General features: G+C 43.7%; 1 protein-coding gene across 1 annotated transcript in view; it reads right to left on the minus strand.

The window, feature by feature from the left end:
- GALNT1 (polypeptide N-acetylgalactosaminyltransferase 1) overlaps positions 1 to 16,071 on the minus strand; it is a 616,072-nt gene that overhangs the window by 320,988 nt on the left and 279,013 nt on the right. Inside the window, exon 4 of the mRNA XM_040431282.1 lies at positions 11,946 to 12,112. Within this exon, the coding sequence (XP_040287216.1) occupies positions 11,946 to 12,112 (167 nt within the window). The remainder of the gene's footprint in view (positions 1 to 11,945; positions 12,113 to 16,071) is intronic.

The following is a 16,071-nucleotide window of genomic DNA, read 5'->3' on the forward strand; positions in this document are numbered from 1 at the left end:
TGCTGCCATTTCAACAATGTTAATGGCAGGGTTGTTAAACTTAATATATTCGGTTAATAGGTGACTAGAATTCAAATGTTTAAAAGTGGGCGGAGTCTACAAAGGCCAATCAAATTTCAGCCATATGTTTTAATGGGAAAATTTAAAACTGCCGCTGCTCTTAGAGGGTCAATGGCAAAGTCACTAAACTTGGAACAGTTGGTCAATGGGTGACTGGGATTCAAATTTTAAAAAGTGGGCGGAGCCAAAAATAGCCAATCAAATTTCAGCCATTTAACTTAGACCACCAGGTGACCCCCCCCCCCCCGGACTACCAGGTGAACAGCCCTAGCCCTTAGGTGCACCTGCCCTAGCCCTTAGGTGCACCCACTCCGACCCTTAGGTGCAACCACCCCAACGATTAGGTGCACCCACACCGACCCTTAGGTGCACCCACCCCGACTTTTAGGTGCAACCACCCCGACCCTTAGGTGCACCCACTCCCACCCTTAGGTGCAACCACCCCAACGATTAGGTGCACCCACCCCGACTTTTAGGTGCAACCACCCCGACTTTTAGGTGCAACCACCCCGACCCTTAGGTGCACCCACTCCGACCCTTAGGTGCAACCACCACAACGATTAGGTTACCCAGTTACTCCGCCCACTCCAGTTGTAAGCTACTGGTGGAGGCAAGAACACTTCACACAATTTCCCCAGAAATTGTAGCTTTTCTAGTTATTCTTATTATTCTTATTATAGCCAAATTTGCCACCATAACTCCTCCCACAGTTTTTACACTACATAGACAAAAATTTACCAAAACGTGCAGATTGTTCCCGATCGGATTGCTATTACTTTGTGGAGCGATCCCACCCCCGGGGCCCCCGTGGCGGGCCCCGGAAGCCCCCTTTTTTCCCATAGACTTTGACAGGGTAAATTTTCAAATCGCTCCCACTCGCCAGGCTCCCACTTGGGTCACTTAGTCATGGGGTCAACCCGAAATTTTTGGGCACATTTCGGGGACCCTGAAAAGTGGGCGGGGCCACACAGAACCAATCAAAATCTCCCCATTGACTGTAATGAGACGTTCAAATTGCTACTCCTCCCACATTTTTAGGAGTACAAATTCCAAACTTTGCAGTCTTGGTCGGCACCCACCCGAGTACCTTACTTGTGCTTTGTTAACCGATCCCACCTTCCGGGCCCCTGGGACGGGCCCCCAAAATCCACGTTTTTCCTATTGACTTTGACAGGGAAAATTTTCAAATCGCTCCCAGTCGCACAGATTTGAAACTAAAGTCACCAAACTTGGGTCACATAGTCATGGGGTCAACGCGCAATTTGTTAGAACATTTCGGAGACCCTAAAATGTGGGCGGGGCCACACAGAACCAATCAAATTCTCCCCATTGACTATAATGAGATGTTTAAATTGTTACTCCTCCCACAGATTTAGGAGTATAAATACCGAACTTTGCACTCTTGGTCGGCACATACCCGAGTATCTTGCTTGTGCTTTGTTAACCGATCCCACCCTCCGGGCCCCTGGGGCGGACCCCCGAAAACCTCTTTTTTTCTCCCATAGAGTTTAATTGGAAAAATGCAAACATTTGTCACTCATACAGCTTCGGAGTGAAACTGACCAAACTTGGGTCACTTAGTCATGGGGTCAACCTCAAAATTTCTGTCACATTTTGGGGACATTAAAAAGTGGGCGGAGCTACAAACAACCAATCAGATTTTCCCTATTGACTTCAATGAGAAAATTTTTAATTGCTGCCATTTCAACAATGTTAATGGCAGGGTTGTTAAACTTAATATATTCGGTTAATAGGTGACTAGAATTCAAATGTTTAAAAGTGGGCGGAGTCTACAACGGCCAATCAAATTTTAGCCATATGTTTTAATGGGAAAATTTAAAACTGCCGCTGCTCTTAGAGGGTCAATGGCAAAGTCACTAAACTTGGAAACACCCACTCCGACCCTTAGGTGCAACCACCCCAACGATTAGGTGCACCCACCCCGACTTTTAGGTGCAACCACCCCAAACCTTAGGTGCACCCACCCCGACCCTTAGGTGCAACCACCCCAACGATTAGGTGCACCCACCCCGACTTTTAGGTGCAACCACCCCGACCCTTAGGTGCACCCACTCCGACCCTTAGGTACACCCACTCCGACCCTTAGGTACACCCACTCCGACCCTTAGGTACACCCACTCCGACGATTAGGTGCACCCACCCCGACTTTTAGGTGTTCAATAAGTTTTTATTGAGTTATAACAAAAAAAAGGACAGCACAGTATACATAGGCGCGAATAGCGCAATTACAGTATTACAAATAATAACAATATAGTGCAAAAGAAAAGAAAAGGCGTACATGATAAAACATGTGCAGCACAGTCTAAGTACATATATATGGAGCGACAGACAGTGAGAACTTCAGTAACAATGCAACACTATCAAAGTATAGAGGCCGTTAGAGGAGTAGCAAAGTGACTGGATAACCACGTAACCCATTGATTATGTATTCGTATTCTGGAACGTACATTTTCTGCATAAACCATTTCACAATGCATATGTTCATTAACAGATTGCACCACCGCAGCTATCTCCGGAGACTTCGCCAACTTCCATTGGCGGGCTATAACATTCCTGGAAGCGCTAAGTACATGCGCTACAGTCTCCTTTATCTTGGGAGGGGAGTTTTCCAATCCTATACCTAGGATTGACAGTTCAGGGGAGAGATCTATTTGTGTGGCAGTGACTTCTCTAAGGAGGGATCCAACATCTGACCAAAAAGAGGTGACTGAGGGACATGACCACCACATGTGCAAGGGGGTGCCCACCATCCTGCAACCTCTCCAGCAAAGGGGGGAGTAACCTGGAACCAGGTGGGCCAGTCTATTGGGCGTCAGGTACCAGCGTAATTGAATCCGCCTGGCCTGCTCAACATGGTTAATACATCTGGTGCATTTGTAGGACCAATGTAAAGCTGCGTTCCATTGCCGTACAGAGAATACTTTCCCCAATTCCAATTCCCACCGATGGGCAAAGGGTTGCTTAAACGCCAATTCCGCAGGAAGAATGGCAGCATAAAATGTAGAGATTTTGGGCCTAAGGGGGCAAGACTCCCTGATAAAGAGCTGGAAGGAATTAGGAGTGGGCAGTTGGCGGTTGGCCAATGAGTTTAGAAAATGCCGGATTTGCAAGAATTGATAAAAGCAGGTATTTGGGAGCGCGTACTTGGTGTGTAGAGTGGTAAATTCCACTAGAACAGTCCTAGAGTACAAGCAACCAAGGTGCTTGATACCCCTAGCCCTCCATATTTCTAGGGACATTTCAGGAATATGATATTCCAGCGCAGTTAAAGGGGCAGCAGTTAGGGGCACATTGAATAACTGGAAAGAATCTATGAGCTGCTTCCAAATATGCATCATAGCCCGAGTGGTGCAGAGTAGGGGGGAAAATTGAACAGCTTTCAGACTACAGGCTGCAAGCAAAGCTCTCAAAGAGCGGGATTTTACAAAGGATTCTTCTATCTCATGCCATTTTTGGGGGGAGGTAGGGGACCAGGATTCAAATGCCTGTTCCGCCAGGCTTGCCAGGTAATATTTGTATAGGTCAGGTACTCCTAGTCCTCCACTTCTAATAGGGGGGTGCAATGCATCTTTAGATATTCTGGGTTTTTTACCTTCCCAGATAAACGCCATAAGGTCACGCTGGAGCTGAGCAATCTGGGCTTTGGGGACCAGTACTGGTAAGCACCTGAAACAATACAATATTTTGGGAAGGGATAGCATCTTAGCAGCATTAATTCTAGCTATCCACGATAAGTGGACTTGGGACATTTTCATATAATCCTTCTTGAGATCAGCCCTCAAGTTGGACAAATTAATGGAGAGGGTTTTGGGAACAGAGCGTGCCAGCTCCACTCCAAGTTAAGTAATTGAAGTGGCAGCCCACTGAAAGGGATATCGCAGTTGAAGGTCAGATCTGGTCTCGTCATTAACATGGAAATCCAAAACATTGGTTTTCTTCTCATTCAGTTTGTAGAAGGAGCATTGTGAATATTGCTGGAGAACGTTTGACAAAGCAGCTAACGAGCCTTCTAAATTTGTTATGGTCAGGATTACATCATCAGCATAAAGTCCTATGAATTGCCATCTGAAACTCCTCGTTTTTGAGGACAGGTGCGTATACGGGATGCTAGGGGCTCTATAACCAGAGAAAATATGAGCGGGGACAAGGGGCACCCCTGACGAGTATCATTCGTTATTGGGAACGGGTCGGAGATGAAACCAGAAGCCAAGACTCTTGCAGAAGGCACAGAGTATAATCCTAATATCGCCTCATATATAGGTCCGTGAAACCCAAATTTACCTAGAACTTTTTCCAGGAACCCCCAATGCACCCTGTCAAATGCTTTTTCAGCATCAAGAGAGAGAAACAATGTGGGGCTCCTGGAACTGTCCGCAAGCTGGATCAAGTCAAGCATTCTTCTGGTTCCATCTCGACATTGCCTCCCAGGAACGAAGCCCACCTGGTCCGGATCTACTAAACATGGGAGATAAGTATTAATACGAGATGCCAAAATTTTTGCAAAAAGCTTTAAATCTGCATTTAATAATGAAATAGGTCTCACCCCGACTTTTAGGTGCAACCACCCCGACCCTTAGGTGCAACCACCCCAACGATTAGGTGCACCCACTCCGACCCTTCGGTGCAACCACCCTAACGATTAGGTGCACCCACCCCGACTTTTAGGTGCACCCACCCCGACTTTTAGGTGCAACCACCCCAACGATTAGGTGCACCCACTCCTTCCCTTAGGTGCAACCACCCCAACGATTAGGTGCACCCACCCCGACCCTCAGGTGCACCCACTCCGACACTTAGGTGCAACCACCCCAACGATTAGGTGCACCCACCCCGACTTTTAGGTGCAACAACCCCGACCCTTAGGTGCACCCACTCCGACCCTTAGGTGCAACCACCCCAACGATTAGGTGCACCCACCCCGACCCTTAGGTCCATAAAGTTACTCTGCCCAGTCCAACCTTTCCACAGTTACTCCAGCCAATCCACCCAGTTACTCCGCCCACTCCAGTTGTAAGCTACTGGTGGAGGCAAGAACACTTCACACAATTTCCCCAGAAATTGTAGCTTTTCTAGTTATACAAATATACTTGTAATTGTAAGATACCAATGCTAACTATGTCAGAATCAAGATGTTATGTACATTTGTACAAGTTTTACATTATAACAGCATTTTTTAAACAAAAACAATATTTTTGTGTCACCATAGTCTGAGAGCCATAGTTTTTATTTTGTTTTTTTTGGGCAATTGTCCTATGTTGGGGCTCATTTTTGTGGGATGAGGTGACGGTTAGATTGGTACTATTTTTGGGGGCATACGCCTTTTTGATCGCTTGGTGTTGCACTTTTAGTGATGTAAGGTGACAAAAATGACTTTTTTTTCACACAGTTTTTATTTTTAATTTTTTATGGTGTTTATCGGAGGGGGTGGATCATGTGATATATTTATAGAGCCGGTCGTTACGGATGCGGCGATACCCAACGTGAATTTTTTCTTTTTTCTTATAAAATCAGGGGAAAGGGGCGTTTTTTATCTTTTTTTTAACTTGAAACTATTTTTTTTTATTGAAAACACTTAACTTTTTTTATTTATACTTTATTTCTGTCCCACTTTGGTACTTCAACTTTTGGGTGTCTGATCCCCTCTGCAATGCATTACAATACATCTGTATTGTAATGCATTGCCTGCTAGTGTATTACACAGAGTAATACACTAACAGGTTGCCTAGGAGACCTAGCCTGAGGCTGGATCTCCTGGGCACCCGAAGAAGGCAGGTCCTGATGCCGTGCAACGCATTGGGCAGCCTCTGCACGGCATAGGGCTGCCTCGTCACGCATCGGGTCCCCGCCACAGCAGAGTGGGGACTCGATGTGTTCCTTCACCCGCCGCAAACCACTTCTATGTTGCGATCAGTGCTGACAGCAGCATAGAAGGGGTTAATCCACCGGCATCGCTGTAAACAGTGATGTCGGCGGATACAGCAGGGGCCCGGCTACCAGGGACTGCAAGACCCCTGCAGTTATCGGGTGGGCGCAGCTCCTGCACCCGCCTGATCAGCCCGCCGTACATGTACGGCAGAATGCCTTCTGGCAATGCATCCCCCGCTGTACATGCACTGTGTTTTGCGTTAAAGGGTTAATGTAATTGCAGGGCTTGTCTCTGGTTAGCTGTATGTGAGGATACACACTGCTCTGGGTACTGTGGAAAGTTATCTGCGTTCTGATTTGTCTTGCTAGTTCATGTGAGGAGAGCAAGGGCTTATGGGAAGCGGGGGAAATACAGGATGGTCTCAAGGAAGGGCAAAGATCATCACAGGAAGAGCAGCAGAGGCCATCTTAGGAAGTTGCTGAAATAGAGGCACAGAGAAATATGGTTGCTAAGGGCTGAATACAGACATCAGAAAGGTAAAATTACAGATGTAGCAGGGTTAGCATTCCCGCTGTTAACTCAAATTTCTTAACCGCCTCCGGACCGCCTAACGCAGGATCGTGTTCCGGAGGCGGCAGCCCTGCACAGAGTCACGCATATATGCGTCATCTCGCGAGACGCGAGATTTCCTGTGAACGCGCGCACACACAGGCGCGCGCGTTCACAGGATCGGAAGGTAAGCGAGTGGATCTCCAGCCTGCCAGCGGCGATCGTTCGCTGGCAGGCTGGAGATGCGATTTTTTTAACCCCTAACAGGTATATTAGACGCTGTTTTGATAACAGCGTCTAATATACCTGCTACCTGGTCCTCTGGTGGTCCCTTTTGTTTGGATCGACCACCAGAGGACACAGGTAGCTCAGTAATAAGTAGCACCAAGCACCACACTACACTACACCCCCCCCCTGTCACTTATTAACCCCTTATTAACCCCTGATCACCCCATATAGACTCCCTGATCACCCCCCTGTCATTGATCACCCCCCTGTCATTGATCACCCTCTTGTAAGGCTCCATTCAGACGTCCGTATGATTTTTACGAATCCACTGATACATGGATCGGATCCGCAAAAAACATACGAACGTCTGAATGGAGCCTTATAGGGGGGTGATCAATGACAGGGGGGTGATCACCCCATATAGACTCCCTGATCACCCCCCTGTCATTGATCACCCCCCTGTCATTGATCACCCCCCTGTCATTGATCACCCCCCTGTCATTGATCACCCTCTTGTAAGGCTCCATTCAGACGTCCGTATGATTTTTACGAATCCACTGATACATGGATCGGATCCGCAAAAAACATACGAACGTCTGAATGGAGCCTTATAGGGGGGTGATCAATGACAGGGGGGTGATCACCCCATATAGACTCCCTGATCACCCCCCTGTCATTGATCACCCCCCTGTAAGGCTCCATTCAGACATTTTTTTTGGCCCAAGTTAGCAGAATTTTATTTTTTTTTCTTACAAAGTCTCATATTCCACTAACTTGTGTCAAAAAATAAAATCTCACATGAACTCCCCATACCCCTCACGGAATCCAAATGCGTAAAAAAAAAATTGACATTTATATTCCAGACTTCTTCTCACGCTTTAGGGCCCCTAGAATGCCAAGGCAGTATAAATACCCCACATGTGACCCCATTTCGGAAAGAAGACACTCCAAGGTATTCGCTGAGGGGCATATTGAGTCCATGAAAGATTGAAATTTTTGTCCCAAGTTAGCGGAAAGGGAGACTTTGTGAGAAAAAAAAAAAAAAAACAATTTCCGCTAACTTGTGCCAAAAAAAAAAAATTTCTATGAACTCGCCATGCCCCTCATTGAATACCTTGGGGTGTCTTCTTTCCAAAATGGGGTCACATGTGGGGTATTTATGCTGCCCTGGCATTTTAGGGGCCCTAAAGCGTGAGAAGAAGTCTGGGATCCAAATGTCTGAAAATGCCCTCATAAAAGGAATGTGGGCCCCTTTGCGCATCTAGGCTGCAAAAAAGTGTCACACATCTGGTATCGCCGTACTCAGCAGAAGTTGGGCAATGTGTTTTGGGGTGTCATTTTACATATACCGATGCTGGGTGAGATAAATATCTTAGTCAAATGCCAACTTTGTATAAAAAATGGGAAAAGTTGTCTTTTGCCGAGATATTTATCTCACCCAGCATGGGTATATGTAAAAAGACACCCCAAAACACATTGACCAACTTCTCCTGAATACGGCGATACCACATGTGTGACACTTTTTTGCAGCCTAGGTGGGCAAAGGGGCCCACATTCCAAAGAGTACCTTTCGGATTTCACCGGCCATTTTTTACAGATTTTGTTTTCAAACTACTTTGCACGCATTTGGGCCCCTAAAATGCCAGGGCAGTTTAACTACCCCACAAGGGACCCCATTTTGGAAAGAAGACACCCCAAGGTATTCACTGATGGGCATAGTGAGTTCATAGAAGTTTTTATTTTTTGTCACAAGTTAGTGGAATATGAGACTTTGTAAGAGAAAAAAAAAATCTTTTTCCGTTAACTTGTGACAAAAAATAAAAAAATTCTAGGAACTCGCCATGCCCTCACGGAATACCTTGAGGTGTCTTCTTTCCAAAATGGGGTCACTTGTGGGGTAGTTATACTGCCCTGGCATTCTAGGGGCCCTAATGTGTGGTAAGTAGTTTGAAATCAAAATCTGTAAAAAATGGCCGTTGAAATCCGAAAGGTGCTCTTTAGAATGTGGGCCCCTTTGCCCACCTAGGCTGCAAAAAAGTGTCACACATCTGGTATCTCCGTACTCAGGAGAAGTTGGGCAATGTGTTTTGGGGTGTCATTTTACATATACCCATGCTGGGTGAGAGAAATATCTTGGCAAAAGACAACTTTTCCCATTTTTTTATACAAAGTTGGCATTTTGACCGAGATATTTATCTCACCCAGCATGGGTATATGTAAAATGACACCACAAAACACATTGCCCAACTTCTCCTGAGTACGGAGATACCACATGTGTGACACTTTTTTGCAGCCTAGGTGGGCAAAGGGGCCCACATTCCAAAGAGCACCTTTTGGATTTTACCGGCCATTTTTTTACAGATTTTGATTTCAAACTACTTACTACACATTAGGGCCCCTAGAATGCCAGGGCAGTATAACTACCTCACAAGTGACCCGATTTTGGAAAGAAGACACCCCAAGGTATTCACTGATGGGCATAGTGAGTTCATAGAAGTTTTTATTTTTTGTCACAAGTTAGTGGAATATGAGACTTTGTAAGAAAAAAAAAAAAAAAAATCATTTTTCGCTAACTTGTGACAAAAAATAAAAAGTTCTATGAACTCACTATGCCCATCAGCGAATACCTTAGGATGTCTATTTCTGAAATGGGGTCATTTGTGGGGTGTTTGTACTGTCTGGCCATTGTAGAACCTCAGGAAACATGACAGGTGCTCAGAAAGTCAGAGCTGCTTCAAAAAGCGGAAATTCACATTTTTGTACCATAGTTTGTAAACGCTATAACTTTTAGGCTACTTTCACACTAGCGTTCAGAGAGGATCCGTCTGGTGTCTGCACAGACGGATCCTCTCCTATAATGCAGACGTTTGGATCCGTTCAGAACGGATCCGTCTGCATTATAGTTTAAAAAAAATTCTAAGTGTGAAAGTTGTTCAGACGGAACCGTCCAGACTTTACATTGAAAGTCAATGGGGGACGGATCCGTTTGAAAATTTAGCCATATTGTGTCAACTTCAAATGGATCCGTCCCCATTGACTTACATTGTAAGTCAGGATGGATCAGTTTGCCTCCGCACAGCCAGGCGAACACCTGCTGAGCAGAGCGGAGGCTGAACGCTGCCAGACTGATGCATTCTGAGCGGATCCGCATCCACTCAGAATGCATTGGGGAGGTACGGATGCGTTCGGGGCAGCTTGTGAGAGCCTTCAAACGGAGCTCACAAGCGGAGCCCCGAACGCAAATGTTAAAGTAGCCTAACCCAAACCATTTTTTTTTTACCCAAACATTTTTTTTTATCAAAGACATGTAGAACAATAAATTTAGCGAAAAATTTATATATGGATGTCGTTTTTTTTGCAAAATTTTACAACTGAAAGTGAAAAATGTCATTTTTTTGCAAAAAAAATCGTTAAATTTTGATTAATAACAAAAAAAGTTAAAATGTCAGCAGCAATGAAATACCACCAAATGAAAGCTCTATTAGTGAGAAGAAAAGGAGGTAAAATTCATTTGGGTGGTAAGTTGCACGACCGAGCAATAAACCGTGAAAGTAGGGTAGGTCAGAAGTGTAAAAAGTGGCCTGGTCATTAAGGGTGTTTAAGCTAGGGGGGCTGAAGTAGTTAACTCATTTCATTATCTTGAGACAAAAGCCATTGAAAAGCAATTAAAGGTGTTTGCTTAGATTAGATAACCAAACTCAGAAATCTCAGAGAAAAGGAGTGCTAACCATGTTACATCCATAGCTGAAAAATGCAGCTTCATGAATATCTTCCCTTCAGTATCACATATGTTAGGAATTTCATTTTTGGTAGTGAAATGGCAGTTACACTTTAAGCGTTTAGCTTAAAAGGGTTTTTCTGCCCTACATTTTAAATACATTACACATGTATTACAGATAGGGATGAGCGAATCGACTTTGGATGAAGTCCTTGGAACCTAACCAGTGTTCGGGAAATGTTTTTTTACAGTACAAATTAATTTATGAAGTTATTACACAAAGTCTTGTGAGACTTTGCAAAGTAATAACTTTGGCTCATCGGTGCCAATACATTCTAATACTGTACGGAGCTCCTGCTTCGTACAGTATTGGAAAAAAGTTTTATGCGAATCGACTTCGGATGTTTCATCCGAAGTCAATTCGCTCATCCCTAATTACAGACAAAAAGATTTAGGTTGCTTTCACATCTGCATTTTTAATTCAGGTTTTGAAATCCAGAAGAGGATCTCAAAACCTGAATTAAACTTATCCGGTGCATTTAATACATGCAGATGGCTCCGTTTCAGCCAGATCCGGTTGTATTAAATCAAAACGCAACAAAACGGATCCGGTATGAAAATCGTTTTAAGTCAATGGGTACCGGATCCAGTTTTTTAGGTAATGAAAAAAAAAAAACGGATCCACCACCATCGACTTACATTGATTTTCATGCCAGATCCGGTTTGTTGCATTTTGCAAACCAGACACAAAAACACTGCTTGCAGCAGTTTTGTCTCCAGCCCAAAACACAATTGAACTGATGCATACTGATTAGTTCTGTCTTTATGGACAATGAATGGGGACAAAACTGTTAAGTTTAATTCATGTTTTGAGATCCCCTGCCGAATCTCAAAGCCTGAATTAAAAATGCAGATGTGAAAGTAGCCTTAGTCACCTTTCAAATCAACTACTCAATTCCATCAGTTCATTAGACACTGCTAGTCATTGTTTACATGTATCCACTGATTATATGTCATCCCAATACTCAAAGCCCAGTGGTGACTGTCAAAATTACTGATATCACAGTGACAATCTCACTTCAGATGTAACAATCACTATAGCTACACTTCCTTTTGACACTAGCAAAAATGGCACGTACAACAAAGCAATAAAATGCCAATAGCACTAAATAAGGCAAACAGATACCAAATGTTTGCTGCTCTAATGTCTGCTTTACTGGTATATGATCAGTTTGTAACATTTTTGGGTGAAAACCATCTTTAAAGAAAACCTGGCACCAGGTCAGAGTGCTCCATCCAGGGACATCTGGAACAAGGGTGAACTTGTTCTTTAGTATTGTACTAAACTATGCTAGTGTGGGAGAGATACCACTCCTTAAAAACAAAAGTCACAGAGTGTTATCTATACAGAGGAGGCTACAACTTTAAATTTTTCTCTGATGGCTGCCTTTCTGGAGGTACTGCTTCTAAGACTGGATGATAGATCTGTTTTCTGACACTAACCTCTCTCACTGGCATCGTCCACAAGTACAATCTCTTCAAGAAGATGTTGCGGTGACCTATTAATAACACTGTGCACAGTCCTTAATAAGGTTGTCCAGGCTTCATTGTGGAACACTATCACAACACTTGTGGTTGGTAAATTATCTGGATAGACCTTTGTTTTACATCTGAAGAGAAAACCAAAAATGAATAAATCAAATTTTAGAACAAGTTTACAATTAAAAGTTTAAAATTGATCTAACACTATTGATCACTAGCATGACAAAGACATTTACATCCCAGTATAAAACGAGATTTGTAAAAATGAAACCGGAAAGATGTCTGAATGTCCAGATGTCTGAATGTCCAACTAAAGTATTCCGAAGAACAAACAGATCATTTGGCAAGTACATTTTAACACGAAATGGCTGACTAGCTGTAACAGAAACAGAGGAAAGCCACATCAGGAAGCAGATGGCAGCAAGGGTCTATGGGTTGAATACAGAAGGATCCATGCAATGGTTCATGTTCCTTATTTAATGCAAGAGTCTTATGACCATGGAAACTGATCGTGGTCAGGCTACAGGTACACTGCTCAAAAAATTAAAGGGAACACAAAAATAACACATCCTAGATCTGAATTAATTAAATATTCTTCTGAAATACTTTGTTCTTTACATAGTTGAATGTGCTGACAACAAAATCACGCAAAAATAAAAAAAATGGAAATCAAATTTTTCAAACCATGGAGGTCTGGATTTGGAGTCACACTCAAAATTAAAGTGGAAAAACACAGTACAGGCTGATCCAACTTTGATGTAATGTCCTTAAAACAAGTCAAAATGAGGCTCAGTAGTGTGTGTGGCCTCCACGTGCCTGTATGACCTCCCTACAACGCCTGTGCATGCTCCTGATGAGGTGGCGGACAGTCTCCTGAGGGATCCGTGCGGAGGCAAACTGATCCATCCTGACTTACAATGTAAGTCAATGGGTACGGATCCATTTGAAGTTGACACAATATGGCTCAATTTTCAAACGGATCCGTCCCCCATTGACTTTCAATGTAAAGTCTGGACAGATCCGTCTGAACAACTTTCACACTTAGAATTTTTTCTAAGTCTGTGGTGCAACGTGTCGCTGGTGGATAGAGCGAGACATGATGTCCCAGATGTGCTCAATTGGATTCAGGTCTGGGGAACGGGCGGGCCAGTCCATAGCATCAATGCCTTCATCTTGCAGGAACTGCTGACACACTCCAGCCACATGAGGTCTAGCATTGTCTTGCATTAGGAGGAACCCAGGGCCAACCGCACCAGCATATGGTCTCACAAGGGGTCTGAGGATCTCATCTCGGTACCTAATGGCAGTCAGGCTACCTCTGGCGAGCACATGGAGGGCTGTGTGGCCCTACAAAGAAATGCCACCCCACACTATTACTGAGCCAATGCCAAACCGTCATGCTGGAGGATGTTGCAGGCAGCAGAAAGTTCTCCACGGTGTCTCCAGACTCTGTCACGTCTGTCACATGTGCTCAGTGTGAACCTGCTTTCATCTGTGAAGAGCACAGGGCGCCAGTGGCGAATTTGCCAATCTTGGTGTTCTCTGGCAAATGCCAAACGTCCTGCACGGTGTTGGGCTGTAAGCACAACCCCCACCTGTGGACATCGGGCCCTCATATCACCCTCATGGAATCTGTTTCTGACCATTTGAGCAGACACATGCACATTTGTGGCCTGCTGGAGGTCATTTTGCAGGGCTCTGGCAGTGCTTCTCCTGTTCCTCCTTGCACAAAGGTGGAGGTAGCGGTCCTGCTGCTGGGTTGTTGCCCTCCTACGGCCTCCTCCACGTCTCCTGATGTACTGGCCTGTCTCCTGGTAGCGCCTCCATGCTCAGGACACTACGCTGACAGACACAGCAAACCTTCTTGCCACAGCTCGCATTGATGTGGCATCCTGGATAAGCTGCACTACCTGAGCCACTTGTGTGGGTTGTAGACTCCGTCTCATGCTACCACTAGAGTGAAAGCACAGCCAGCATTCAAAAGTGACCAAAACATCAGCCAGGAAGCATAGGAACTGAGAAGTGGTCTGTGATCACCACCTGCAGAACCACTCCTTTATTGGGGGTGTCTTGCTAATTGCTTATAATTTCCACCTGTTGTCTATCCCATTTGCACAACAGCATGTGAAATTGATTGTCACTCAGTGTTGCTTCCTAAGTGGACAGTTTGATTTCACAGAAGTGTGATTGACTTGGAGTTACATTGTGTTGTTTAAGTGTTCCCTTTATTTTTTTTTGAGCAGTGTATTTAATATACAACCCCAATTGCAAAAAAAAGGTTGGATGCTATGTAAAATGTAAATATATGTAAATAATAACCAAATGCAATGAGACTCACATTTTAATCACAATAGATCATAGAACACATCAGATGTTTCAAGAGATGCGAAAGGCTGGAAAAGTGGTGATAAAAAATAAATAAAAAATAAACACATATATGATATAAAAAAGCATTTTAGAGAGCAAGAGTCTCTCAGAAGCAAAGACAGGCAGAGATTCACAAATCTGCAAAAAAAATTAAAAACTTGTGGAACTATTTCAGAAGAATGTTCCTCAATATGAAATTGCAAATACTTTTTTCATATCCCACCATCTACAGTACATAGTATCATCAAAAGAGTCAGATAATCTGGAGAAATCAATGTTCACAACAGACAAGGCCGATTTTTGGATGCTCGTGATGTAGAGGCCCTCAGGAGACATTAAAACAGTCATGATTCTGTACTAGAAATCACTGCATAGGCTCAGGAACATCTCCACAAATCATTGTCTGTGAAAACAGTTTTCTGTGCAATCCACAAATGCAGGTTAAAGCTGTATCATAAAAAGAAGAAGCCATATCCTAATTGTTAAGAGAGAGAGAGGGAACCACCAATTCAATGTCAAGTAACTGACCAATCATGGGGTGTCTATATGTGCTGAAACACAACATAACCAGCAAAAAAGAAAGCAAATATGAGAAACACAGCTCATCATATACAAAATAAGAGGCACGTAGGTTTTAGTAGAGAAAAATATTTTTGTTAATTAAAGGTAATTAATGTTATTCATACCTCAGAGGCCTAAGCAGACCCGCCCCCCCATGTTAATCACACCTCAACTCAGTCCCCCAACCTCTCCTGTTCCAAACACCACTGCCGCTCCCGAGATCCAGTGCTCTTCCTGCTGCGCTGTGACCCAACATTGCGCAGCATGAGGTCACAGAGCAAGCTTTTGTCCTCACTCTGTTCACAGTAACTGCACAGCGTGTGACACCTGCAGAAGAACACCTATCAGCGGTGAGTAGAGTCAGCACAGGGAGTGCTGTATTCACTGCTCCCTTTGTCCTACTGTAAGTTTGGGCACCCCTGGTCAAAATGGCCAATTGGCCTGGTATGGAACTATGCAGTCATAAAGTAAAAAGTTAACAGTTAAAGACACATTTGAGGGAAATTATTTTTAGATTATTACATTGTACTCATTTTGAGCTAAAATGATTTTTTCAATTGGTATTTATTAAATAATCTGAACCCTTTTCTCTGTACAGGGCTGAGCTTCTCTAGTAGCAAGATCAGAATTTTCTGTTCTGTCAGGCAGCTCAGCTGATAGCTCCTTATCTCTAATCTCTGACCTTATAAACACTCAATGTAGCTAAATTCTTATCTTACTGATAAGAATATAGCTTAAATAATTTTTATTTTTTATTTTTTTTAGACATAAGGTTTGTTAGATGACCTGCACAACACAAAGTTAAAGTAAAAAGAAAAAATTACTGATCTACTTAAAAAAAAAAAAAAACTTACACAGCTGACATTCGAGATCTCCTGGAAATGAGCAATACCAAGTGGTATGATAAAATAACAGATGCGGGAGGTTTATTTGTTTTGCCAGTGGTGAGGAAGCCTGGAAAAATATCAGCAAACGTTGGAACACACGCAAATACTTCCTCACGGCTTCCTGCAAGCTTATTGCCACAGTCCGCACAACGTCTGGAGAACAACCACAATATTTGTTGTTTAGCACCCAGAGTTCAACAATGTAAGCAGTTGTGTCAACAGTGAACACATTGATTCTGTCCAACATACACAAGATATGCAAGTTCAGTTCC

This window comes from Bufo bufo, chromosome 5, assembly GCF_905171765.1.
Source record: "Bufo bufo chromosome 5, aBufBuf1.1, whole genome shotgun sequence".
Classification (NCBI taxonomy): domain Eukaryota; kingdom Metazoa; phylum Chordata; class Amphibia; order Anura; family Bufonidae; genus Bufo; species Bufo bufo.